Here is a 27,383-nt window from a genome sequence, read left to right on the forward strand (position 1 = left end):
TTCCCTTCTGACAGTCAGTACCAAGAATATTCCATTAGGTCCTCACCATAATCCTGATCACAGTTGCAACAACTAGAGTCTTAGTACTAAAGTCAAGAGCATTAATAATACCATTATTGCCCAGTCTTTCCTAGTTGTTATCCATACTACTGAGTGGACAAAAGCTGTCATGAAGGCAAGTACTCCTTACACATTCTTCTTAAATGCTGTCACAGGTTCTACCTCCAGCTCTGATACCTGCTTAAATTCCACCCTCTATGCACAGTTCACTTATAATCACTCTGTACCATTCTCTGAGGGTTGCGCTTTTGTTGGCTGAGGCAATGCTTCCTTTGTTGCCTCCCCAGTGATTAATCTTGAACTGCTAGCACCAAAACAACTGATTATGCCTCTCTCCCTGTTCATAGAGAGTGTATTACATTGTCTGATTTGGAAATGGAGAAGGTGTTTGATTAGTCAGCAGTGGATATAGTCTTAGATGTTCAAACCTTGTTTGTAACAGAAGATGTCAGAATGTATTCTAAACAACTTGTTAAGGTAGCAACCACTTGGGTCTTTTAGTAAGGCAACAGGTTGCACAGCAACTAGATACTTGCTTTGGATTTGTGATGTTTGAATCCCTTGTGCCACTCATTCTCCTGTCCTCCCAGCTGCTTTGTAGATAGCTATTTAGTAGATCGCAAAAGACTCTTGGACCAAACTTGGTCTCTGGACCCAACTCTTAGTCTAGTTGTGTGGTGTACTGCTGTCCAAATCATGGCTGAACATACGGTAAACCATTACTTAACTTTGTGGTCTATCTTTTTTCAAAGCAGATGAGGCAGCAAATCTTAGTTTCTGATGTAGTTTCACCTGTCTGAATGCTGCTCTGTTGTCAAAAAACCTTCATTTTGGTGCTTCTCTCTCTCTCTCTCTCTCTCTCTCTCTCTCTCTCTCTTGCACACGTGCACAGACGCACACACACACGTCTTGAAGTTGTGACCAGTTCCTTTCTTCATGTCATATTGAACTAATAAGCACTTTCTGGTCACTTCCAAGACAAAAACCTCTATATACGCCTGTCTGCTCATTCAGTTAATGCTCATAGAAACAGATTGGGTATGGTGATTTCTGGGAAGATGCTGATCGGAATGATGGAGTTTTAATACTTCCTCGGTTTTCAACCTTCCAGTGGAGTTTATTTATAACTCTGGGGGAGTATTTATTTCCCTAACCTCTTCAAGAGAAGAGCTATTGGATGGTAGCCGAAGAGGGGAGATGGAGGAGTGAGTGGGATCCCCATTTGGCTTGATAACAGCTGGACTGAGTAAGTTGAGAAGGCTAGGAATAGCCATAAGCTCGGCTCCCAAACAGTTTACTTTCCTATTTCTACTCCTTCCCCACCCTCCCCCATTTTCCATGAAGATTATTTTTTTGAGAAGCATTTATTTTTGCTACAAAGGTGTTGAATAAGCAGAAGAGAAATCCGTAATAGAGAGCTACAATCCCCCCCCCCCTCTTTGCTTGTTACTTCTGTCTACGGGTGGGAGAGACGGAGGAATGTACTGTGAGGGGGAGATAAAGAAATGATACATGGAAGAGACCAGAAGATATGAAATCCTGTACTTAATTTGAAGGCTTCTAAGGCTTGTATGAATTGAGAGGATATCAATAAGTGACAGCATAGTATAACTGCATCATCTTGCTTTTTCCTGGCTGTTAGGTACTCCATTTCGGATTTTTAACCGTCAGCACTGAACTGTGTGATATTTCAGAAAAAGGCAGCAAATTGAAAAATATCAAACTTGGCTCTGTGTGTGTTTTAAAGGACACTTTTGTTAGTTTTTGTGCACTCCCCCCCCCCTCTCTCACTGTTTTGAGAAACAAAGTGAACCAGCTGTGAAAAATTTTCAGGAATACTTGGAAAGAGAAGACTGTGTAATTGTCTATTGTATGGTCTTTGCTGCCATCTAGCGGCTAAAGAACAAAAGGAATAATTGCAATATTTGAAGGGAGGAGAGTGTATAACAATCATTTACTAATTTGATTACTGATAGTTTAGTTAATCTTATATATTAATATATATATATAGATTAATTATATTAACAATTTAATATTAATTTCCACTAAGCTATTTTCTCTCCTTTTTTCTTTCTATTACTTTTTTTTCCTTCTACTATTTTCTACTTGTTCTTATGTTATATTAATATTTTCTTATTTCATCTGCAGCTAATACTTTATTCTTTGTACTTTATTTTTATTTTTAAAATCTTCAAAGACCAACTGAGATAAGACCTTAACTCTCATAGCAAAGTGCCTTTGTAGTCTAAATGAGAAGTTTACATGAGATATTCATAGAGAGAAGAATACACAGGCTTCATAAAATTACCACAAGGAAGAAGGACAAGAACAAGAAAAAAGATGACTCCGATGAAGAGTTTGATTCTCAAGACTTTATGGGAAAAATTCAACAGAATTTAGCAGTACATTCTAAAATTATTACAGCCCAAATAGAATATCTGCTTAAGAAATCGGAAGAACGTACCCAACAAAACATTAAATTAGAAGGTCAGAATACTTAAGATAAAGGACATCTCAGCTTTGAAGGAAGAATTTGCTGCAGGACTGGGTGAAGTTCAAAAAACAGCACAGACAAATACTCAGGAAATTGAGACAGTCAAGAAACAATATAAATATCTTAAACGGCATCAAGAAGCCCTAGCTCAACAATTGGAATTAGCAGATCAGAAATTAGAAACCCTGAAAATACAGAATAGAAACTCCAACCTATGATTTTGGTTTTTTAGGAAGATTTTGGGGGGAAAGATCTGGAAGAGGAATTCAGAGTATTATTACAAGACCGTTTCAAGATTGAGGAAGATTGTTTAGGCACAGATCAAATATACAGGATCTACTCAAGATTTGGGGCCAGGACCAAAAAACCATGTGACATATTGGTAAAATTTACACACAAGAAAACCAGAGACTTGATATTGAAGAAACAGAGAGAGAATCCACTTAAAGTGTCTGGGTCAGAAATACAAATCTTCCTGTATCTTCCACAAAGCCTGTTGAAAAAGAGGAAAGATTTAGACATCTTGAGGCAACTTCTATGTAAAAAAGAGATGTTGTTGGAGAATTCCATTTGCTCGTGAAGTTCTACTACCAAAGGGAAGAAAGCTAATATCAACTATCGAGCAGGCCAAACAGTTGTTTAAGGGACTGAAGCTAAAAAAACTACCTGAAGATAGTACTGGGTACTCATGAGGAAAAAAACTTTGAAGGAATAATGTAAGTGCTATTATGTTTTTGTATCACTGTATTGTAATATGGACTGTAATTTTGTATTGTTGTTAATTGCTGTATTTTTCTCTAGTGTCTGTACTCTTTGAGAAAGATGTTTGGAAACAGGCCTTACCAGGATCTAGACAACCCGTTAGAGAATTCATTAAGGAAGAAATAATATCAAGGGAATACTTGCTATTGGAAACAATACAGTCATATGTAGTGAATAATCTCTAACAACGTTTCTTCCCTGCGAGTTGGACACATGGTGCTCAGGACCTTATAAGGTGTTGGAAGGACTAGTGTTCGCATGGTGCTTTACTTGCATTTGAACTTTACATTGTTTGTGCAGTATTAATATTGTAAGCACTTAGAGCACTTAAGCACTTTATCAATTGTTGAGGGAGCCTGGTATGTTAGCACCGGTGTAAATGGTTTTCTAACTGTGAGCAGGGTTGGTATTAAGTGTTTATACGGTCCAATAATTAATTTCTACATACTGTTACGTGGTTATATATTAGCGTGTATTAATAAAAGTTAGAAATGTTAGTAAGTTTACGCGGGCAAATTCTTGTTTTGTACCCCTCCTGATCCTAGCTGGGTGAAGGGCAGGCGCCCATTGCCACCTGCTCTGCTCCTGATCCCAGCTGGGTGAAGGTGGTGGATGGGTACTGCCATCTGCTTTGCTCCTGATCCCAGCAGGGTGAAGGCGAGGGTTGGGCATTGCCACCTGGTCTGCTCTTGATTCCAACTGGGTGAAGGCAGGGAGCAGGCACTGTCACCTGCTCCTCAGGATCCCAGCTGGGTGAAGGCCAGGGGGAGGCATTACCACCTGGTCCTCACCTAATTTGAGCCCCAGCTTCCCCCCACAGCACGCTCTCTGGAGGTCTGGCTGCCTCATCTGGTCTTCCCTCCACAGCAGCGCCCTCTGGAGGCACACCAGGGTAGGAAGTGAGTTGTCTTGAATACACTTAGCCTTTTATATAGTAAGATAATTGGTAGTTTAGTAAATAATTGGTAAAACATAGTATAATTTGGAAATACTGGTATAAAGTTAACACCTTTATTGAAAAGTAAAGTATAAGCACAAGGTAAAGAGATGCAAAAGGAATATAAGAATTTCTTTTTGTTTAATATAAGGAATAGAAATAGGTTAAAATCTTTTATAGTATTCTATATTTATACTAAAGGTCAAGAAACAAGTAGTGATATTGCCAATAATTGTTATGGCTAAAACGGAAAAAGATAGCATGGAGTAATAATGAAATAATGAGGAAGGAAAAGTAAAAACTAGGCAAGAAATCCAATCTCAAGGTAAAACCATCCCATGGCTGATATATCATCAAACAGTATCAAGACTAAAGGATCAAAAAACACAACTATTAATATCTGGAGATCTGAAGGATTTCTTGAGGAAGATCTACAAAAACTTACTGGAATACCACACAGAAATGGGGCAAGTAAAAACCTGTATGATAAGATGGATGGAAAATTTTGGAGAAACTGTTAACTTTTCCTTCCTTATCAATCATTGATTCATAGCTGAGCTGATCAGTTCTATTTCTCGTAGCTGCATCATAGTGAGCATTAATTGGCGACATTAGTGGGGAGGTTAGTGGACTCAATCTGTTTCTGCATTGAAACCATATTTTAAGCAATCCATCCCTTAATATATGGGTTCCATCCTGTGTGTGAATGGGTTTCCATGATTTCTTTATCCATAAGTAATTGTGGATACCTTCTTTGGTATCCGTTGTCTCCAATTTGATATGTCCGTACAGTGGAACATTTCCATACAATGTAATATTTATTCCTGCATTTTTGCAATATATCCTCCTGTAGCAATAGAATATCGTTCAATCTCCTTTCTCTTTCTTTCTTTCTTTCTTTCTTTCTTTCTTTCTTTCTTTCTTTCTTTCTTTCTTTCTTTCTTTCTTTCTTTCTTTCTTTCTTTCTTTCTTTCTTTCTTTCTTTCTTTCTTTCTTTCTTTCTTTCTTTCTTTCATCTCCAACATGATTTATGTCCTCGTGTGCCGACAATGCCCACCTGCTTTTTTTTTTTTTTAGAAAATTTTTATTGGATGGGTTTACATACATTTCAAAAACATTTTACAACAAATATACCGCTTTTCTTAATATATGTTATCCCACCCCCTTCCCCTCCCCTTTTCCCATATTGACTCCCAACAGCACTCTGACCCCTTTTCCCCTAATAACTAACTCTAGTTTAAGTTGCCTTTCCTCTATTGTTTAAGGCAAAGTTTTATCTTATATTTCTAAATCTCTCAGTAGTAATCAAGAGACCACAACTGATCTTTCACGTCCCATTTCTTTTCTAAATATTTTTAAAATTTACCCCAATCGTCCACAAATTACCTTGGATTTCTTTCTCTCAATTTCCTTGTTAATTTGTCAATTTCCGCCATGTGCAACAATTTCTGAATGCAATCTTGAATTTCTAATGCCCACCTGCTTTGTACATAGGACAAACCAGTCAGCCTCTGTGCAAAAGAATAAATGTACACAAATCTGACATGAAAAATGGCAATATCCAGAAACCAGTAGGAGAAAACTTCAGTCTACCAGGACATTCCATCAAGGATTTAAAGATCACCATCGTTCAAGAAAAACATTCAAAAACATAATCTAAGGAAGCTGCTGAATTGGACTTCATATGTAAATTTGACTCAAACTTGAATAGAGACTCTAGATGGTTATCTCATTACCAGAAGCAACTGCCTTCCGCCATTCCATTCAGATTCAGCAATGGAAGGAGGGGTCACATCCATCCTGGATTGCATACTCCACCTCTTTCATGACTTCTGCTACTGATTTACATTTACATGGCCCTCACTCCCTGCACCCTCCCCCCACCCTCATGACCAATTTCTTCATACTCTCCATGCATCTGACAAAGAGAGCTGTGGTTCTTAAAAGCTTATGCTACAATAAAGTTAATTAGTCTTAAAGGTGCTACTGGACTCTTTACTATGTCAAAATAGAGAATTCCACCAAAATCAAACTGAAGACAGAAGAACCAATGTGAATTAAAGAGGACCAACATCAAACCGGAGAAATGTCAAAACAGAGAATTCCACCCAACCCAAACTGAAGCAAGGGACTGAACCAGTATCACTCACAGAAACCAGGCAGACAAGAAGAGCTCCTGCATGAGTTGGCCACTCACTTCCTCCTCCCCTTTTGGAAAAAAAATGGCAGAAGCCCAGGAAGGAACCAGCCAGAGATTGAAGCCATGTTTCCCAGGTTTCCCTGAATTTATCTGTGGGTCTGTATCTAGGTTCCCAGGTTGGATCCAGTATTCTCTGATTTGATTTGGGAAAGCTGGATTTATCCAGAGTGGGAAAAATTTGGCTTCTCAGCTCTTGATTGTGCATCCCTATTTGCCACAGCATGGCCATTGGCTCATTAGTATGGCGCCAGTTTGGTGTAGTGGTTAAGAGTGTGGGACTCTAATCTGGAGAACCAGGTTTGATTCCCCACTCCTCTACTTGAAGCCAGCTGGGTGACCTTGGGTCAGTCACAGCTTCTAGGAGCTCTCTCAGCCCCACCCACCTCACAGGGTGATTATTGTTGTGGGAATAATAATAACATACTTTGCAAACCGCTCTGAGTGGATGTTAAGGTGCCTTGAAGGATGGTATATAAATCTAACATGATTATAATTATATAGAAGATATGAATGCATCCATGCTTTCTTCCTATGAACATGGATTCTGCTTTTCAAATGTTTCCGATCATAAGCTGGGCACATATGCTTATCCACCCATACTCACAAAGCTGTTGATCACACGGTGGTAAGAACTGGGGCCAGCTCATTTATATACCAGTTCACCCTCTCTCTGTGTTAACTGAATGTATGGAGGGGTCATTTGCAGAGGGCTAGAGTGAGTAGACCACACCTTAATCATATTAGCTGGAGTTTGGGAGATGTCTCCTGGCCTGTGCCCAGTTTTTCCCACCTCCAAATTACTCATGTTTGTGCAGCAGCAGAAATACTATTGAATCCTTGCTTCTTCTTTTGTGTGTGTGTGGAATATTTGATGCCCAGCCACTTAGATCCCTAAGCTGGCTTAGCTTTGTATGGGTAGGTAGCTGTAGTCAGCTCTGTCTTGCTTTACCTCTGACCAATATTTCTTGGGTGAAATAACATATTTGGCATATGGCTGCTTGAAGGACTTGGATGTGGGCTTCTAGTATATAGTATTGCAGTGAATTCTTGATACTGTTTTAGCTGCTTGAGTGTACTTACTTCCCTAAAAATTTATTTCTTTTTGTATTCTGACCAAATTATCACTATTATATCTATGCTTGTTCAGACTATTTACCTCTAAGATCTTTTCTAACCTCTGTGTATGCAACTTCCCAGACTGGGAGTATTCCTTTAAACTTGGAATACATTCTCAGCCACCCACTCTTTCAGTATAGGAGTCAGAGGTAGTGGTGTCTGTTGCTTCTTTATACACTGGTTATTTAAGTGTGAATTTGAGTACAGATTGGAAAGTGGGCCTCATTTACACTGACACACGTCTTCTGACCATACATGGCAGTGGCTGTGTGCAAAAAAGTTAATGCTCAGAGTCTGTTCCACTCATGTTCATGACATTGGCTGCATGGGTCAGAAATGTATCTCCATTTTGAAGGGTGTTACTTTGTTCCTGAATGTTCCTTTACACATTGAGAATCAATATGAGGTATCTTCTTCGGTACAAATATGTTTTAGAGCTGCTCTGAATCAAGGAAATGGTTGCTTTAATTAATTAGTTGCAATTACCAGTCAGTCAATAAACCGTTTCATTTCTAGACATGCCAAGATTCCCTTATTGGATATGTTCTTTCCTCAGTGCTATGTGCTTTTGATTCATAAAAGAACCAGTGTCAATAAATTAAAATCTCATGTTTGTGATATATCAGTATATGTTTTATAGTAACTTGTTACTGTTAATGTAAATACTTATTTTTATTTCGTATGAATAGATAACGTTTCTATTTTCAGGTCATCCAAGTCTCATCCAGGACCTGTTGTCCACATTAGCGACAATCCAATGGATGAAGGCAAGGTATGTTAATGCTAAAAAAGCTAAATAGAAAAATCAACTAACCAACATATTTATTGAATCATAACTTCTTAGAATTAAAAATATTTCAATTAATCATTTTGAGATACTAGATTGTAAAAAGGGAATTAAATTTGGCAATACTTGTGAAATAGACTCATATTTGGAAATTTAAAAAAAGTTATAGCAAGTGATACTCCAAAACTTATATATATTTGTATAAAATGTTAGCTCCCCTTTTCAAAGGAGTACACAGAAATATTAATCTAAGAGAGATACATACATAAAGGCAGGGAGAAAGTAGCTTGATTGACTGAACAGAAAATTGGGGGGAGGGGGTTATAACCCCCTCCATTATTTTTTTCTTTTCTATTACTGTTCTTTTGACCCAGTGGATCTCGAACTGCTGCTGAGAGTTTATGTTTAGGCAATTAGTAAAAGCTACCTACATAATACTAAAGCTTTTGCAGTTTCTTTAGAAAGTTTCTGTATTTTTAGAATGGCAGCCAAAAATCTAGCGACCCTGTATGTGGGATGTGTCTTTATTGCTCAGTAGCATAGAAGTCTCAGCAGTTGAAGAAGCAAAATCCTTACTTATTAGGGGAAAAATCAGCTGCTGTCTAAAAATTCATAGCAACTTAATAGTATGTGGTCAATAGGTTCGATGCAGTTAATGTCATAATTACATATTCTGGAATGCCAGCATATCTACCTGACAACACTGCAGATGGTAAAACATGAAGACATGCCAACATGAAGGTACATCTATATTTAGGAAATGTTAAATCACAAAAATATGTTGGGATACGAACTGGTAGAGGAATGCCAACTGTGAAGGTTGAGCAAACTCTTCTTGACCTTATTGATATACTTTTATAATCCATATGTTTTAGACAATTTTCAATTAGATGTCTTAGCTCATTGGGATTTACTCTCCCCATCCATTCTGATGAAATTTCTAGGCATATTAGCTTATAATTCACCAATTTGTCCCAGTTGCTCTTATGATTGTCTAATTTAATTAGACAAGCAAACTTAACTCTGGATCTGACTGAAGGATCTTTCACTTCAAATTAAATGCCCTTCTCCATACCATAGCTTCATAAGAGATTTCACCCATTTCAGCTCTTAGAACAACATCGGTCACACAGTTAGGGCTTCCCCAGTATACTGCAAAGAAACTTAATCAGTGGTTGATCAATATTCTCAATAACAGCTTCTATCCATACACTAGCCATGTATAACAGATGACCAGTTACCTTAGAGTTAATTACGCTGAGTGCTGAGGGTACATATTGTCCCCCTGATGTATAAAAGAGTCTAATGATTGCTTTCCCAATGCTGTTTGCAGCTTTTATTACTGATATCGCATGAGTTCTCCATGAAAGATCAACAGTGAATAATACTCCTAGGTATTTAAACTGAATAACTTGTTGCACAGGCAGACCAGCCATGATCCATTTATAATCCCTTCCTTTCTATTTTCTACTAAAAATGACAACCTTAGACTTTGCTATGTTAATTACCAAGCCTTCCCTATGGCAATATTTAGAGAATAAACCAGTTTACACTGGCTCACTATGAATCTAGAGAGCAAAATGGTGTCATCCGCATACAAGAGGACTGGCAACCTTACCAATGCAAGATAAGGTGAGTGACAATCCTCTTGTAATAAAAAGGAATTAAGATTATTAATATATATATTAAATAGCAGAGGAGCCCAAATGTATTTTTGCTTAACACATTTATCTGTCCAAACAGGATCTGTCAATACTCCTGAAGGTCCACACTTAACTTGGCTTGTCGGATAGTTATAAAGCTGACAAGGAACAGAAGGTGTTCATCCATAGATAATTTTCCCAACTTTGCCCAAAGTTTATCTCGGGGTATTACCTCAAAAGCATTTCTGAGATCCGTTAAGGCTGCACTTAATGATTCCTTCTTATTACTGGTATATTTATCAATAATAAACTGTAGAACATGACAGTGATCGATTGCACTGGTGTCCCTTCAGAAGCCAGATTGTTCTTTCCCCAAGATGGTCTGTCTTTCTAATCAACTTAACAACCTGCCACATATCAGGGATGCATATAATTTACCCACAACTGACAAGAGGTAATAAGGCAATAATTAAAAGGGTCTCTTTTCTTATGTATCGACACAATGATAACATGGTGCCTAGGCATTATGCCTGTGCCATTAACTTGCATAAAAACTGGTGCCAAAACTTCTGCCCACCAGGTTGGATATGATTTAAATCATTCAGAGGGGACCATGTTAGGGCTAGGAGCTTTACCTGACTTCATTTGCATTATTAAAGTTCTAACTTCTTCAACTGAAACAGGAGGCCACACATTGGTGTCAGAAGGTAGAGCCAGCTGAACATTTAAGTCCGCCACAGTTGGGTTAGAAAACAAAGTTTTAAAATGTTCTTTCCAACAATTGGCCAAAATATAATATGAAACTAAAGGCTTAGAGTTAAATTTTTCTACTATAGTACTCCAAATTTCTTTTTACTGTCTTTCTGCTTTGTGGCTCAAATTAAATGGACCTGCTCCACCCACAGTGCCTTCCTTTTTTAAAGTTTAAGTTTGTTTTTGTTTGGGGTTTCAGATTTTTCTGCAATCTTGTGGATTCCTCTTAGGTTCCTAAAATAATCTGTTTTGTTTTCAAGCAGCCCTGATCCACGGATTTAAGCATCCACAGATTGGGGCCACTTGGCTCTTGGTATATAAGATTCCAAGCAGGACACAGAGTTTCTGTTGGCTAGACATCACTGGAGTTCCATGCTTGTCAGCCCATCCTTTCTTCAGTCAGTCTAATAAAATAGAGTAGGTCAGGAACTCAGAGATTCCTGATAGATCTGATTTAAATGTGATGCAGGCTGAGCCAAAGGACAAAGAGATTCAAAGTCCTTGCAGATACTGTTGTGGCATGGAAACTAAGCACATATAACTGTTTTGCACAGGTAGCAGACCAGTTTAAAGAAGATGCTATGTGAGTGCAAAGTCCCACTCGTGAGTTCTTTTGCCTCGTCTGCCAAAGCTGAATTTGGACCAGACAAGGATGACTTTTTCTTAAAAGAATGCAACTCAAATCATACAATAATTGATCAAATCCTTCTCTTCTAGAATTTCACTTTGAACCACCATAAGCAATTTTGCTGAATGAGATTCTGCTAATAATGCTGAAGGAGAAGTATATTCCTCATAGGCCTGCAAATAGACTGTATGGCATGTACTTTCTGATTCAGCTAGAGTCTTCTATCATTGACATCATATTCTAACCCTGTTCATGTTTCCCAGCTCCTTTGTATATCATAGGGCCAGACCTTTTCTGGAGAAAAAGGCAGGATACCAAGGAATGATTCTCTTCAGGATTAGGGTTAGCCTGTTCAAAGCCTTTATCAGTATTTCTAGATCCCCCAAATACTCCAGAGTAGTCTGGAAACCAGATGGATCCATATGACTTTGAGGGTAGATCATCCTAATTGACCCCCTCCCTTGCAGTGGGAGAGAGCCAGGACCATCTGTGCTTTAAAGCAATAATGATCTAATAATGACAAGGATCTTAAATTCCAGTCCCTCAACCAATCATCAGATCACTGGTCAGTGCAGAGAAATAAATCCCTTGTATGTCTTTTTCATTAATTGGACCTAGTACAACCTCGGATAGTGCCATAGTTGTTAAAGTACTCATGAAGTCCTTAAATATAACCTGTTAAAAGGGCTTCGACATTGTTACTTATGTCATAAAGAATCACTATCATGGATGTCATCAACACCAAATTTGAGAATACATCCAGTAGTTAAACCAGGATGGGAGAGAGCTAAGCAGACTGTATACCAGTAAGAGGACTAGCCTATTTCTGGTACTTGCTGCAGGGTGTATACCAGGGGCTCCAGCAGTAGTATTCCACTAGATAGAACTTAGCTGTCTTCCCCCACTCCCCACAATTAATTTGACCCACTGAGTGCCATTGGAAGAACTAACAAAGAGAGGTAAGGGACTCATGGAGGACAAAATCACTCTCACCCATCCCCTTGTTTGAAATTAGAGAAGGATTGTTTAAACCTCTCTCCTGGTCATGAAAGGAAAGCTGTGAGTAGAGTTCCTTCATTTTTTGCCACCAACATAAAATATCTGGCTACTTCATCCTTCAGCTGTCAATATCACTCATAGGCTTATGAGGAAATTTGTGGATTTTTACCTTGCCCCTCTTATACTGGGTTAAAAGATCCCTGTTTGGTCCACTGGAACTGCTGAGGCTCCAGTCTGGGTTTGCGGTTCTCTCATCCAATACAACCACTACTGGTTTGCCTGCTCCTGGTTTTCTCTCCTCTGCCCAGGTACCTGCAGAGAAGAGGACAAATTTATATATTGAACTAGTAGGTTCTGTATTCCTAGCTAAAGTTCCTTTCCCCTCCAGACTTTCCTAATCAGCTGCTGCTTCTAACTGAGCGTGACTGACGATGCTGGCCCAAGACTGCCTGTTGTTGTCAGCTGGAGTATTTCCTTCTCCTATCCCTCCACATAGGGGTTCTCCCCTTCTGAGGCTCAGCATAAAAGGGTAGGAGGAAAGAATTTCGCACTTGCCAGATAAGGGGTTAGCAACTGACTGGTGGGACTGGGTGGTTTGGTCACACCACCCACTGCAATATACATACAGTAAAGACTAGATACCATCTGCAATGGGAATCTAAGAAAGATGAGAAACTCAGAGAAGACTAAATCAGCTCCATCCTCTAATTCCGCTATTCAAAATAAATGAAGGAACAAATACCTAGCTGGTGTCAATTAAGGTAATACCTGGTTAATTAAAATTATCTAAGCACTTTTTTATCATATGCCAGATCTGTATGTTGCTCCAATATCAAATGGAGGAAAGTGGAGATGGAGACATGACACAAACTTGCCAGGAATGGAACTTGGGTGCAGATCTATTTTTATGCGTCAAGGCCAGGTGGGGAGAAACAGATCTCTGTTAAACCTATGATGATCCATTCAGGCACTGCACCAGTCTAGAAAAGCTGAGTACTGTTTATAGTCTGGGATCCAAATAATTACACAACTGTTTCTTCACTACAGCCATTATTTATTTTTCTTTGAAACTGTAAAGACCTTCTCAATAAACTTCTTTAGAATATCACTCTGTTGCTTGCACAGGTAAAGTACTGTACATAAAGCCACTGTCTACACTACACCAACAACTCAAACCAGATCTGTGCCATGATATAACAGAAAGGCTACAATGAATCTCTATAAAAGTGGTTCATCGGCGGTCTTCCTGTGCAGTCCCTCATGGGACTGCGCACGCGCAGGCCTGCCGATCCCGGAGATTTTTACAGCTCTGAGCCACTAGGGGGCGCCCTCGCCTCTCAGCGTGCATGCACAGCTGTCTTTTCCACCGAAAACGACTCCTAAGACGCGGGGCGCCCCCGACGTACCCTCAGTTCCTCATTTGCCGCTGACTTGAGAGGTTTTTCTTGCTCTGTTCTTCAAAACGAAAAGAAAAGTTGTTGGAAAAGAGAAAAAAACCTTTGGAATAATGTCGGACAAGGCGTTATTCAAGCGATGCGCTACTTGCGATCGCAAGATGACCAAATCAGATGGTCATTCGGAGTGCCTGTACTGTTTGGGAGAGACCCACAACCCACAGGCCTGTAAGTATTGCCGCACCTTCACCCCGAAGGCCAGGGCAGAACGTTCGAGGAGGCTCCAGGCGTACCTAAGCATCGAGCGATGGCGGTGACTGACCCTATTGCAAAGGGTAAATCACCTGCGGCAGATAAGATGTCCACTCCGACTTCAAAGTCATCGGAGAAGTCGCCACGTCCCCGCCTGTCCCCGGTCTCGACCACTTCTAGGCCTCCAAGCCCGGCTCGCGTAGCTCGGAGCTCTTCGACCCCGACGGTTCCCGCCTCGTCGGACCCAATGCTGGAGTCGAGACCCGCATTGGAACCGGCTGGTTCCGGGGCGGAAGTATTAGCCAGGAGGGAGAGCTAGACAGCCCGTTCGGAACCGAGAACCTCCCGAAGTGGATCGGTGTCAGACCGTCCGCCTTCGGATCCGATACCTTCATCTTCCTTGGAGAAGAAGAAGGAGAAGCATCTATCCTCTAAATCCGACAAGCAAGTGCTTGAGAGCGTAATCACCCCGCATCATGACCAGCAGGGTGTGCTTGGATCCGACCCTCCTTCGAAAGGCGGACTTGGATCCGGGGATGCATCTTCTCCCAGGAGAACTCCTGCGTCCCGTAGATCTCGGGAATCCGATGTTATTATGCTGGATAGACCTCTAACCCCCTTGGGGGTTCGTCGTTCACCCCATGATTCCTGGTCCTCACGCTTGTCTCCGGGCCGTTCATCTCGTCGGTCCGAGAGATGTAGTCCTTACTCGAGCAGACGCGGTTATTATCGGGAAGATTCCTATGGTTCCGATCGGGATCAGAGACGACGTTCCCGCTCTCATTCTCTACGGGAGGGCTCCATAGAGGGATTCAGACGAACCCCTGTCTTTTCTGATGCTGAATATGAGGAGCACCTCGCCGGTGGTAGATCGTTTGATTCACCACCTTCGGAGTCACCAGATGGAGCGATTGGTCCATCCGAGGAGGCTTCCCCCATGGAAGACTTCCGCACCTACAATGAGTTGCTTCAGAGGATGGCCAAAGCCCTCGAGATAGATGTGGTTTCATCGGAACCAAGATCAAAGGATAGGATCCTGAAGCACATGTATTCTGGTTCTACTCCGACCATTGCCTTTCCCATGATAGAGGGTTTTGTGGAGCTTCTGGAGGGACTCAATTTGAAACCTGCTTCGACTCCTGCAACTAATAAGAAGATTGAAAATCTTTATCGAGTAAAAGACGACCATTGTTCGTTCCTGTCGGTTCATCCACCTCCATCTTCTCTGGTTACAGAAGATATGCAGGCCAAGCCCAAATAAGGGTCCTTATCAGTGCCATCGGATAAAGACAGCAGGAAGATTGACTCCCTGGCCAGAAAAGTCTACACATCCTCAGCCTTCGGCATTAAAATCGCCAACTATGCCGCCATGATGGCAGCCTACCAGCTACTCTTGTGGACAAAGGTGGCTACCTTCGTCCTTCAATTGCCTGAGGACCAACGAATCTTCCTCAGAGTGATACAGGAGGAAGCGGTTCAGTTATCGAGGCACCAAATTACAATGAGCAGGAACATGGCTGATACCTCTGCCAGAGCGCTCCTGTCCGCCTTGGTCATGAGGAGGTTCGCATGGCTTAGATCCACGGCTCTACCTTTGGAGACACGGTCCAGGGTGGAGGATCTCCCATTCGAGGGCCAGAATCTATTCTCCGACAAGACGGATGACTATTTATCCAAGAAACGTAAAGATAGGCTGATGGCCCATTCCTATGGTGTAACACACCAGCAACAGCCCGGCCGCTCACAATACAAGCCCTACTCGAGGTATCGACAGCAGCGTTATCATCCGTATTATGCATACGGCCCCCAGCAGCAGCGTCAATACCAGAACCCGCAGCCCTCTTTCCGGAGGAGGAGGCAGGGTGCTAAGAATAGACATAACAATACTCAACATCAACCCAAGGACTCTGGGCAGACACAAAAACAATTTTGACAATTACAGGGACCTGTAATTTGGGGACAGGCTAGCTGTCTTTTTTGCTGAATGGTGTAAGATTACATCGGATGTTTGGGTTTTGGAAATAGTTCGAGTTGGTTATAAAATAGAATTTGTTCAGTTGCCCAGTCTCTCGCTCCCTGTCTTCTCGTCTCAGTCACCCCAACCTGGGGTGGTTTTGGAGTTGTCTGCGTTATTGTCAAAAGGGGCTATTGAGGAAGTGTCTATCTCTTCTCAACCCCTGGGTTTCTACTCTAACCTTTTTGTGGTCAAGAAAAAGGATAGAGGCCTTCGCCCCATTCTGGATCTCCGGAAATTGAACAAGTCCATCAGGGTTCAGAAATTTAAGATGACCACATTGCAATTGGCGTTGTCTCTTCTACCCCCTATTTCTGGGTTGGGGGTGTTGGACATTAAAGATGCCTACTTTCATATTTCTATCTTTCCTGACCATAGAAAATTCCTCCCTTTTACCTATGGTACTAGGATTTTTCAATACCGTGTCCTCCCCTTTGGACTGTCTACAGCCCCTAGGATGTTTACTAAATGTATTGCAGTGGTCATTGCCTTCCTCAGGACGCAGGGCTGCTGCATTTTTCCTTATCTGAATGACTGGCTCTTAGTTGGGCAGTCGGAAGAAGATGTTTCCCTCCAGATCTCGATCATCCTGACCACTTGCCTAAGGCTAGGTCTATTTGTAAAGAGAAAGAAATCTAACCTCACCCCGACTAGGGTCATCCAGTTTATTGGGGCCATTATCGATGGAGATCGGAATTTTGGTTTCTTACCCCCTGACAGAGCCTTTAAGATCAAGGCTCTTATCCGTAAATTTAAGAGATGTAGATTCCAGCCGGCCAGGCTTATTCAGGTTCTGTTAGGTTATATGGCTGCTTGTACAGCAGTGGTTTCTCTAGCCAGGTTGCGAATGAGACCACTTCAGCTATGGTTCTCTAGGGCCTTTCACCCAGAGAGGTATTCTCAACGTAAGAAGTTGAGTGTTCCCCGTAAGGTTCTTTCCTCTCTAGATTGGTGAATGCAAGACCTTAACCTTTTGGGGGGTGTCGCCTTTGGGTGCAGGCAGCCCGATATTACAGTTACTACTGATGCCTCTAATTTGGGATGGGGCGCTCACTGCCAAGGGTTATTCGCTCATGGCTTATGGGACGAGTCGGAGTGTGAGGAACGTATTAACCTCCTTGAATTACGTGCAGTCTATTATGCACTAATTTCTTTTTCTGACCTGGTTTATGGTAAGACAGTACAAGTACTCACAGATAATACCACAACAATGTTTTATTTGAACAAACAAGGGGGAACGTTATCTGACGTGTTATGTGAGGAAGCACTAAAAATTTGGACTTGGGCTGTTGACCATTTGGTCTGGCTGATAGCAGTGCATATTCCGGGTGTGGACAATGTCACAGCTGACCACCTTAGTAGATTGGAGGGGGACACTCATGAGTGGTCTCTTCACAATGAGTGTTTACATCCTGTCTTTACAGAATGGGGAACTCCAGAACTAGACCTCTTCGCTTCAGAAGAGAATTGCAAGATTCCCCAGTACTGTTCCAGAGGAGGCGTTGGCCTCGAGTCTCTTGGGGATGCGTTTCAGTTAACTTGGTCAGGCCCCCTTTTCTACATTTCCCCCCCGTTTCCCTTGTTAACCAGGGTGGTTTCCAAGATACAGATGGACAGGACGTCGGCCATATTGATTACTCCATATTGGCTGAGGCAACCATGGTTCCATGCTGTTCTGAGACTTCACAAGAGGATGCATCGGTTCCCAGATCGACCGGATCTCCTTTCGTTTCGGGGGGTACTCCATCACAGAGTGCATTCACTCAAACTGACGGCATGGCTGATTCTTCAGGACAGGGATTTTCCACAGAAGTGATGCATGTCCTTCAAAATGCCCGTCGTGTGTCCACTCGGCAGTCGTATTCCCTGAAATGGAATAAATTTTCTGACTGGTGCAGAAGCAGAGGGATTGATCCTGTACATTCCTCCCTCTCTGAAGTTTTGGAATTTTTGTGGGGACTGAAACAATCTGGCCTAGCTAATTCTTCTGTTAAAGTGTATTTGGCTGCAATTTCAACCTTTCACCCTCCTATCGATAAAAAGACTGTTTTTTTCCCATTACACGTCTAAATTATTTTTGAAAGGGCTCAATAATTTGTTTCCCCCGCTTCGAGTGTTAGTACCTCAGTGGTCCTTACCCCTGGTGTTGACAAGGCTCATTTCCAAATCTTTTGAACCTTTGGCTACTTGCCCATTGGGCTTGCTGTCTTTTAAAGTAGCCTTTCTGGTAGCTGCCACTTCTGCCAGGAGGGTGGGTGAGTTGGCAGCTCTCTCTTGCGACCCACCTTATCTGAGTATTCATCCGGATGAGGTAGTCCTTAGGACTAAGGTAGCGTTCTTGCCTAAAGTTGTGTCAAAATTTCACTTGGCACAGGAAATCTCTTTACCTGTGTTCTTTAAGGAGTTTACCTCCGAGGCTGAGGGATCCCTTCATGCCTTAAATGTTCGGAGGGCTCTCCTTTTTTATTTAGATAGGGTAAAACCCTTCAGGAAGGATTCTCATCTTTTTATTTGTTTTGCGGGCCCAAAGAAGGGTATGAGAGCTAATTCTCAGACATTGGCCTGTTGCATGGTACAGGCTATAGTGTTAAGCTATAAATGTGTTAACTTACCTTGTCCCCTTGAGATACATGCTCACTCCACTAGGTCTCAAGCATCTTCGGCTGCCCTTCTCAGGGGTGTTCCAATACAGGACATCTGTAAAGCAGCGACTTGGGCATCTGCAGATACATTTGTGAGGCAGTATGCCTTGGACGTCCTGGACAGGAAGGAGACAGCAGTGGGAACAGCAGTCCTACAATCAATCTTCCTGTCGTGATGTGCCTCTACCTACTACCCAGGTATTTAAGCTTTGAAATCTCCCATGTGGGACTGCACAGGAAGACCGCCGATGAAAAACAGTGTTTCATACCTGTAACTGTTGTTCATCTAGGTCTTCCGTGCAGTAACACATACCCTCCCTCCTTCCCCACTAATTCTCTTGGTACTTACCTTGCAGTCAGCGGCAAAAGAGGATCTGAGGGTACATCGGGGGCGCCCTGCCTCTTAGGAGTCGTTTTCAGGGCTCTCGGTCAAAGCTGCGCATGCGTGCTGAGAGGCGAGGGTGCCCCCTAGTGGCTCAGAGCTGTAAAAATCTCTGGGATCGGCCGGCCTGCGCGTGCACAGTCCCATGTGTTACTGCACGGAAGACCTAGATGAACAACAGTTATAGGTATGAAACAGTTTTTATTGTTGCCACATAATGGTCAGTGAGCCCCATGGCGCAGAGTGGTAAGCAGCAGTATTGCAGCCCAAGCTCTACTCATGACCTGAGTTCGATCCCGGTGGAAGCCATGTTCAGGTATCTGGCTCAAGGTTGACTCAGCCTTCCATCCTTCCAAGGTCGGTAAAATGAGCACCCAGTTTCCTGGGGGTAAAGTGTAGATGACTGGGGAAGGCAATGGCAAACCACCCCATAACAAAAGTCTGCCAAGAAAACGTCGTGATGCGTCCTCCCCTCATGGGTCAGTAATGACTCTGTGCTTGCACAGGGGACTACCTTTACCTTTAATGGGCAGGATAAAAAAAAGGTGAATTATAAAAACAGAGAAGAAATCCAAGGGGGAAAAATAAAACACACATTTGCGTAAAGGGGAAGCCAGAGGTGGAGGGAAGCCCAAGTGGGAAAATCACATATCCACAGGAAACAGAAGTTCAGGGGACAGGAAGGGGAATTTTTAACAATACACAAGAGACTAGGGTGGGGTGGGTTGAAGGAAAAAAGGCCCCCTCACCCAAAAACCTTCCCCCAGCAAGGCCAAGAGCTGGAAATAAGAGGCTTCTTTCAGTCTTTTTAAAAGCAGCAGCCAAACCACAATTCCAAATTGACATCTAGCTCCTCCAAATCCCAAACTCTTGAGACCGTCCCTGCCTGCAGTCCTCTCCCCTCTGTCTTCCCAGCCCCATGCCACACCGTGACTGGTAATCCTTCATCCTCCTGAGTCGCAACTTCCGGTCGCCGTTTCAGTCAGGCACTGTGGCAGCACTTCCAGCCCCTTCCCAACCACCCTTGTGTGGTGTGGTGCCGTTCTTGTGATGCCCTGGTGCACAGGGGCTGTTACCCCAAGCACCTGTTGTCAACCGCCCTCTGCTTTCATCTGCAGAGGCATCACCCAAGCCTGCTGCCTCCAGAGCAATGTGAGTCATCTGGCGGGCGGAAGAGGACGGCTCCTAATCAGAAAGATTAGAAGTCATCTGACTGGCGGAGGAGGACGGCTCCTAACCAGGCCCCCTGGTTCAGAACACCGTCGCGGTAGACCATTGGCCGGCAAGTCATTCCTGCCCTCTACTGCAGTGTGCGAGAGATGGTTGCTCAGGAGCTGTCGCGTGTCAAAGTTCGGACCGTGCACTTCACTGCAGATATGTGGAGTGGCTGCCATCACAGCTACCTTGCCCTCACTGCCCGTTGGTGGCAACTGGAGAACCTCCACTGCGCCAGGGAAACACCAGGACCCCGGGTAAGGTGCTGCCCTTGCAGCCGGGGTACAGAGTGGTTATGCTCCAGGCACGGGGGGTAGATGATGATCACAAGGGGAGGAACATCACCGCCACGATCAAGCCTGGGCTGAGGAAATGGGTGCCCGGGGGTGATTTTGTCTGTGGCATCATGGTCACCAATGCAGGAAGCAACATGCTGGCAGCCCTGAGAGAGGCATTCTTCGATGTCCTTGTCTGCCTGGTGCATAAGATGCACCTGATCATGGTGGATGCTCTTGGTCTAGGTAGCAAGATCAAGGCCACCTGGGACCAGGCAACGTTGTCCATGCATGACTTGTTGGACAACTGCTGGCATCTGGCTTTACACTTCTCCTGCAGTATGAAGTCTTCTCGTAAGCTGCTCCAGAGGCAGGGGAAGGGGGGCGATCCTGAGCACTACCTGTACCAGGACATGCCCACCCGCTGGAACTTCACCTATGACATGGTTTGTCATCTGGTGGAGCATCATCTATGCGGACTGGTTGGCGTCCCCAGCTATGAGAGCTCACCCAACAGGGACCTCTAGTCATATGCAGTGGGCTGCACGGTTGACGCCAGCAGGGTTGGTGCGTCTGTCAGGGTGGAGGGCTCAGTGGGGGCCATGGTGCGAGAGTACTTTGCCGAGCCCACCGAGCCCCCCCACACCAACCCCCTGGAGTACTGGGCACGAAAATCTGCCACCTGGCCGGACCTCTCCATTGTGGCCACTAACATCCTCTCCTGCCCTCCCACCAGTGTCCAGAGCGAGCGGGTATTCTCCCATCTGGGAGACCTTCTCCGTCCCAGCCATGCACGTTTGTACCCGGACCTGGTAGATATGTTGTCTTTTATTAAGGTCAACTTCCCGCTGCTTGGGTACCGCTCCCTGGACCTGGACTTTTCTGGACCCTGAGCCACCCCAGATCAATGTGTGTCCACCTTCCTACCGCCAGGCTCCAGGGAAAAGCTTCCTCCTGCGCTGCTGTCGTGAGGGCTCAGTCGCTCACTGTTCTTTTTGTTTTATTTACTTCACTTTTGTTTTCTGTCATTTTACCGCATGAGAAGGTGTCTGATTTCTGCTGATTTGTTGGGGGGCTCTCGGTCAAAGCTGAGTGGACACCTCTGCCGGGGTGGTTCCTCCTTACTCTTGCTTTGAGCAGCTGTCTCTGAGCGCTATTTGGGCGCCAGTCTTGGGGCCACCACCTGGCTCGGGCAAAGCTGAATGTGGGCACCTCCCCTGGAGGACAACCTTTTGTTTGTGTTCCTCCTTACTCTTGCTTTGAGCACCTGTTTCTGTGCACTGTTTGGGTGGCAGTCTCAGGGCCACCACCTGGCTCTGAGGCAAAACTGAATGTGGGAGCCTCCCCTGGAGAACAACCTTTTGTTTTTGTTCCTTCTTAGTCTTTCTTTGAGCACCTGTCTCGACTGGCAGGGTGTCTGTGCACTCTTGGGCACCAGTCTTGGGGCCACCTCCTGGCTCTGGGGCCAAGTTGAATTGGATCCTTGCCCAAGGGCTCACAGGACTGATATTCTTTCTTGGAGCACCTGTCCTGAATTGTAAGGGGTCTATGGGTTATGTCCCTCCTGTGCCAAAAGTAAAGTTGTCCACCATCAGACTCTGTCTGGGCCACTCACACATCCTTGTGGGGCAAGGCTGTGTCAATTGGTCTGTAGCACCTCACAGGTGGAGGGGCTGTTTCAATTGTATGGTAGATACTGCCACAAAGCAAAGAGCAGGAGGCATCTGTCAATGCTGCCAGCTCCGACTGGTGGGTCTTAATTGCGGGAGGCGGAGTCTTATTTTGAACACTGATCCCTCTTGAGAGGGTGTGGAGGGCATCCCTCGGTACCGCCATGTCTGTAAGGTGGGTTGTGTGGGCACTGGCAGCCACAACTCCTCACCACAGGGGACGGGCATAGCTCAACTGTGCTGCTCTGATGTCTCCTTGCAGGGGACTGTCTCTTCCCCTCTCCGACATGGGGCAGGGGTTCTGCCAGTGCCACCACATCCAGCAGGTGGGTTCTGTAGGTCGCTGCTGGTCCCTGGCAGGGGGGAAGGGCATAATTCAGCTGCCCTGCCCTGTGGTCTCCATGCAGAGGTCTTATTTTGAGAACCCGTGCCGCCTGGAAAGGTAGAGGTGACTGGCGGGCATAATTCCGTTGCATGACTCTGCTGTCCCAGAGTGAGGGAGAGACCCCACAGGCATTTAGAATTTCCTCCCCCCAAGCAGGAGGTGCCATCCATCCATCCCACCCTCCCATGCACGTCCCAGGGTGAAAGAGAGAGCCCCCGGGCATGTTGAGTTTCCTTCCCTCGAAGGGGAGGCATCCAACCATCCCACCCTCCCATGCACATCCTGGGGTGAGGGAGACTCCCCCCTCCCCGGGCATTTAGAATATCCTTCCCTCAAGGGGAGTGCCGCCACTTACGGTGAGTGGGTTCTTTCAGAAGCCGCTGCTCCTTTGCAAGGTCATGTGTTCTGAGGCATGTAGTGCATACGCTTCTATGTCCTGGGGACTGTCTGTCCCCCCACCCCGATACAGGGCAGGAGTTCTTCCAGTGCCACCATGTCCGGCAGGTGGGTTCTGTAGGTCCCTGTTGGTCCCTGGCAGGGGGGAAGGGAGTAGTTCACCTGTGCTGCCCTGTGATATCCATGCAGAGGCCTTATTTTGAGAACCTGTGCCACCTGGAAAAGTGTGACTGGCGGGCATAATTCTGTTGCGTGACTCTGATGTCCCGGGATGAGGGAGATGCCTTCTGGCCATTTAGAATTTCCTCCCCCAAAGGGGAAGACGTCCGTCCATTCCACCCTCCCATGCATGTCCCTGGGTGAGGGAGACAGCCTCCCTGGGCATGTAGAATTTCCTTCCCTGAAGGGGGATGCGTCCGTCTGTCCATGCTACCTGCCACGTCCAGCAGGTGGGTTCTCATCAGCCACCACCAGTCCTCTTCAGAATGAGGGCTGGGCATTTTTTCAATCCTCGATGCTTCTCCTCCAATAAATGTGGGACGGTATCCATAAGTGCAAGAGTTCGTCTATCCATTCCAACCTCTGTCCATTCAGTCCTGCCATGTCTGGCTGGTGAGTTTTGTCAGTGGCTGTCCTCAACAGTGGGACTTATAAAACCCAGATGCTGGATGTGGTGTGCACCCCTTAGGGCCCAGGGGGGTTCTGCAGGCTGTCCCCCAAGCCCATGGGTAGGGGAGAAGGCCCCCCATAAGAGTGGGTCTTAGAGTAACCTTTCTTCAAGAGAGGGAGACAGCCGTCTATCCGTCTGTTCCCTGCTGCCACATATGACGAATACAGACTATCACAGCTAACTCCTCTGGATCTCCCCCCAAAGAGGGGGAGGCATCCATCACTGCAGCTATATCTGGCAGGCATGATATGGTGGGTGCCCCATAGGGTACAAGGGGGTGTGGGCCACCCCCACCCCGAGTCCATTGCCCATGGGGGGCAGAAGGGAGGTGGTCAGCTCTGCTGACTGCCTCCCAGGCCCGCGAGGAGCAGTGGCCACGGAGAGAACCCACACACTGTATTTGGGGGCCATCCCTTAGGGTACAAGTGCAGACCACCCCCACCCTGAGCCCATTGACCACGGGGGGAGAAGGGAGGCGGTTGGCTGTGCTGACTGCCTCCCAGGCCCATGAGGAGGGGTGGCCACCAACAGAACCCACAGGCCATATTTGGGGGGGGGCGCTCCTTAGGGCACAAGGGGGGTGGGCCACCCCCACTCCTAAGGCCATTGCCCATGGGGGGGGCAGAAGGGAGGCTGACCACCTCCCAGGTCCATGAGGAGTGGCAGCCATGAAAAAAACCCACATGCCATCTCTGGTGGGCACCCCTTAGGGCACATCTCGGGATGAATGGCGGGGTTTTGGAGAAACATCCAGCTCCTCCACATCCCAAACTCTTGGGACTGTCCCTGCCTGCCGTCCACCCCTCACTCTGTCTTCCTGGCCCAGCTCCACACCACAGCTGGTCCTTTGTCCTCCTCTGATGCAGCAACTCCCGGTCCTTGTTTCAGTCATGCACTCTGGCAGCACTTCCCTTCCCACCCTTCCTGTTGACCTTCCCAATCAATGTATTGCAAACTGGAAGGATGGGTGGAAGAGAGCCTGCTGAAGTCTTCCTGCAAGTTTGGCATCTCTGGGTATGAAGGGGGCCGTTGAAATTTCCCAGGTTCTCATGAATCAGAAACAAATCATTTTGGCAAATGTTTCAATTTTGTGACATGTCTTAATTCGCAATTCATGGATCACAATGAAACACAAAACTCTCGTTTCTTTTTTTCCCGTTTCATGCCCAGTTCCCTACTTGAAACATGAGGAAAACTGTGGGCTTGCTTTTTCTGCACTTGCTAGTGGGCTTGCTCTTGTTCTAGGCTACAGCAGCGGTGGCTGAGATGAGAGGAAGCCTGCAGGTCTGGATGAGAAAAGAAAGGCTTTTCTTTTCCTGCGTGTGCCAGCTGGCTTGTTCTCTTCGCAGGCTGAAGTGGTAGAGCTTAGAAAAAAGGAAGCCAATAGGAAAAAGTGTTTCCACCCCCCCCCCCTGAACAAGTTGGAAGGGGAGCAATTGCCAAAGACTGCAGCAACTTGCTTTATTATGCAGGAACATTCCTTCTACTTTTGCTTATGCTGTCTCTGAAGCAAGTTTTTTTACAGAACACCCTGCCTGACTTCCAGTGGCTAATCAGAAGTCTTGCTGAGGAGCAGTCCTCTTGGCCCCTCCTACTTTGTAAAACCACTTGGCAGGCACCAGGAAAAGTGTCCACAGGTGTCCTTGTGCCCATGGGCACTGTGTTGGGGACCCCTGGTTTGCATAATGTCACTTAACACATTTTGATTTGGGTATATACTCAAATTAGTGAAGGTTGTTCCCAAGTAGACATGGGCATGAACCACAAAAACCCCGAACCTCGTGGTTCGTGGGTTTCCACAAACATTGAACCATGAACTCCCATGAACTGGGGCAAGTTCCCAAACCAGTTTGTGGTTCATGGGGTTTAAATGCCCCTTTCTGGCTGCTTAGCAGCAGGGAATGGGGCATTTATTTGTTTAAAGGGCCCTTTCCTGCAGCTTGCAAGCAGCAGGTCCCTTTAAATTATCAGCTGGCAGGTGCAGGGGGAATCCCCCCCCCACTGCCTGTCAGCTGATAGCTCTGTAAACGGCCCAAACCCCACAAGCCCCAGCCCCCCGCACCCCACCCTTACCTTGTCTTCTCCATGGCCTCCTCCACCTCCTCCCATGTCAAGAAGGCCGTTTTTGGCCTTCTCTGCCACTGCGCGGGCCTGCAGAGCAGCGGAGCAGCCCCGAAATGGCCTTCCCGCCCCTCAAATGATCGCCTCTCAAATGGCTGCCCCCCAAATGGTTCCTGTTGCCAGCCAGCTGATAGTTTAAAGGGACCTGTCGCTTGCAAGCAACAGGAAAAGTTTAAATGGCCATTTTCCCAGGGAAATGATCATTTAAACTGCCTTTTAATACGAACCAAACGAACCAGTAGACCAGTTCGTGGAGGTTTGTGGAAACGAGCTTCCATGAACCACTGGTTTGCGAACCATGAACCGAGCTGATTTGTGGGGGGGGGGGGGGTTTGGTTTGTATTCAGGTTCGTGCCCTTCTTTATTTCCAAGCAGCACCAGGCATTTTGTGAAGTCTGAAGTAAACTTTCAACAGTTTATTTTTAATTTTGTGCCGCTTGACATGAAGATTAGCCCTCAAAAGTTGGATTTTTTGACTGTTTATAATAGAGCAGTCCTCCAGATCAGATGTCTTCTGTCCGGGGTCTGAGCCCCAGCCCCCAGACTTGACAAGAGGGAACAGCAGGTCAACTGGTCAGCCAGCAGACAGCAGGTCAACTGGTCAGCCAGCTGACAGCAGGTCAACTGGTCAGCCAGCAGACAGTAGGCCAACCGGTCTGACTGGCAAGCAGAGGGGGCAGCCGGGGGACAGCAAGTCATCCCCTCCCACGGGCAAATGGAGCCAGAACCTGCCTGTGCCTGTGCCAGGGGCAAGGGGCAAAGGCCCAGGGCCTCAGGAGGCAGGGGGAGACAGAGAGAGGCCAGCGAGTCCCACTCCCCTGGGGAAGGAAAGGGGACTAAGCAAGGCAGAAGGGGGCAAGGGCAGAGGGATTGGGGGCCCAGCAGTCACCCACCCAAAGACCTTACCTGAGGAGGAGAAGCAGCAGCAGCCCCAACAACCCAAAGCCACACCCCAGCTAGAAAATAGTAGCCTGGCCCAGGAGTTGCCAAAAGCCAAGCCACTCCAGGTGGGGCTATTGGAGGCACTCTGCAGGAAGCCCTGGGCAACCAGCCAAGGAGCCGCAGCTGGACCCACCTTCAGCCATCAGCTCAGCCAGGGAGGCCGGGCTGCTAGCCAGGGGACGGCAGCTGGACAGGCCTTCAGCAATCAGCCAAGGCAGGGAGGCTGGGCAGCCAGGGAACAAGGCACAGCTAGTGCTGGTCAGTGGGGCCAGATCAGCTACCCCAGCTGCAACTGCTTGGTGCAGCCCAAGACCAGGCTGGAAGAGGGGTGGGACAGTAGAAGGAAGCCCTATAAAAGCTGGCTGGGAAGAGCCCTGAGGTGGTGGGTTTGAGTAGGAGTGATGGAGCAGAGTTGGAGTGGGGAGAAGCCAAGGAAAAGGCAAGAAGAAGAGTGGAGGCTTGAAGGAGAGTCTTGGGAGGAAGAGATGGTGGAAGATGCAGGGGGTAAGCAGGCCAGGTTGAGCAGGCCAGCGAGTGGATTAAGAGGGAGTCAGGGTGAGGTATACCGCCCCTCCTTCCACAGAGCAGGGTCCTGCAAAATCCCTGGCCCCCCTGTGACGTCAGGAGCAGACTGCCCAGTGCCACG

The 27,383-nt window shown here is 45.8% G+C and overlaps 1 protein-coding gene across 4 annotated transcripts in view; it reads left to right on the top strand.

Moving 5' to 3' along the window:
* The window catches only part of STXBP5 (syntaxin binding protein 5), a 374,150-nt gene that overhangs the window by 139,731 nt on the left and 207,036 nt on the right, over positions 1 to 27,383 (top strand). For all 4 annotated transcript variants that reach the window (XM_055002095.1, XM_055001852.1, XM_055001931.1 and 1 more), the window contains exon 6: positions 8,278 to 8,341. In XM_055002095.1, coding sequence (XP_054858070.1) covers positions 8,278 to 8,341 — 64 coding nt within the window. The remainder of the gene's footprint in view (positions 1 to 8,277; positions 8,342 to 27,383) is intronic.

This window comes from Eublepharis macularius, chromosome 1 (assembly GCF_028583425.1).
Source record: "Eublepharis macularius isolate TG4126 chromosome 1, MPM_Emac_v1.0, whole genome shotgun sequence".
Lineage (NCBI taxonomy): Eukaryota > Metazoa > Chordata > Lepidosauria > Squamata > Eublepharidae > Eublepharis > Eublepharis macularius.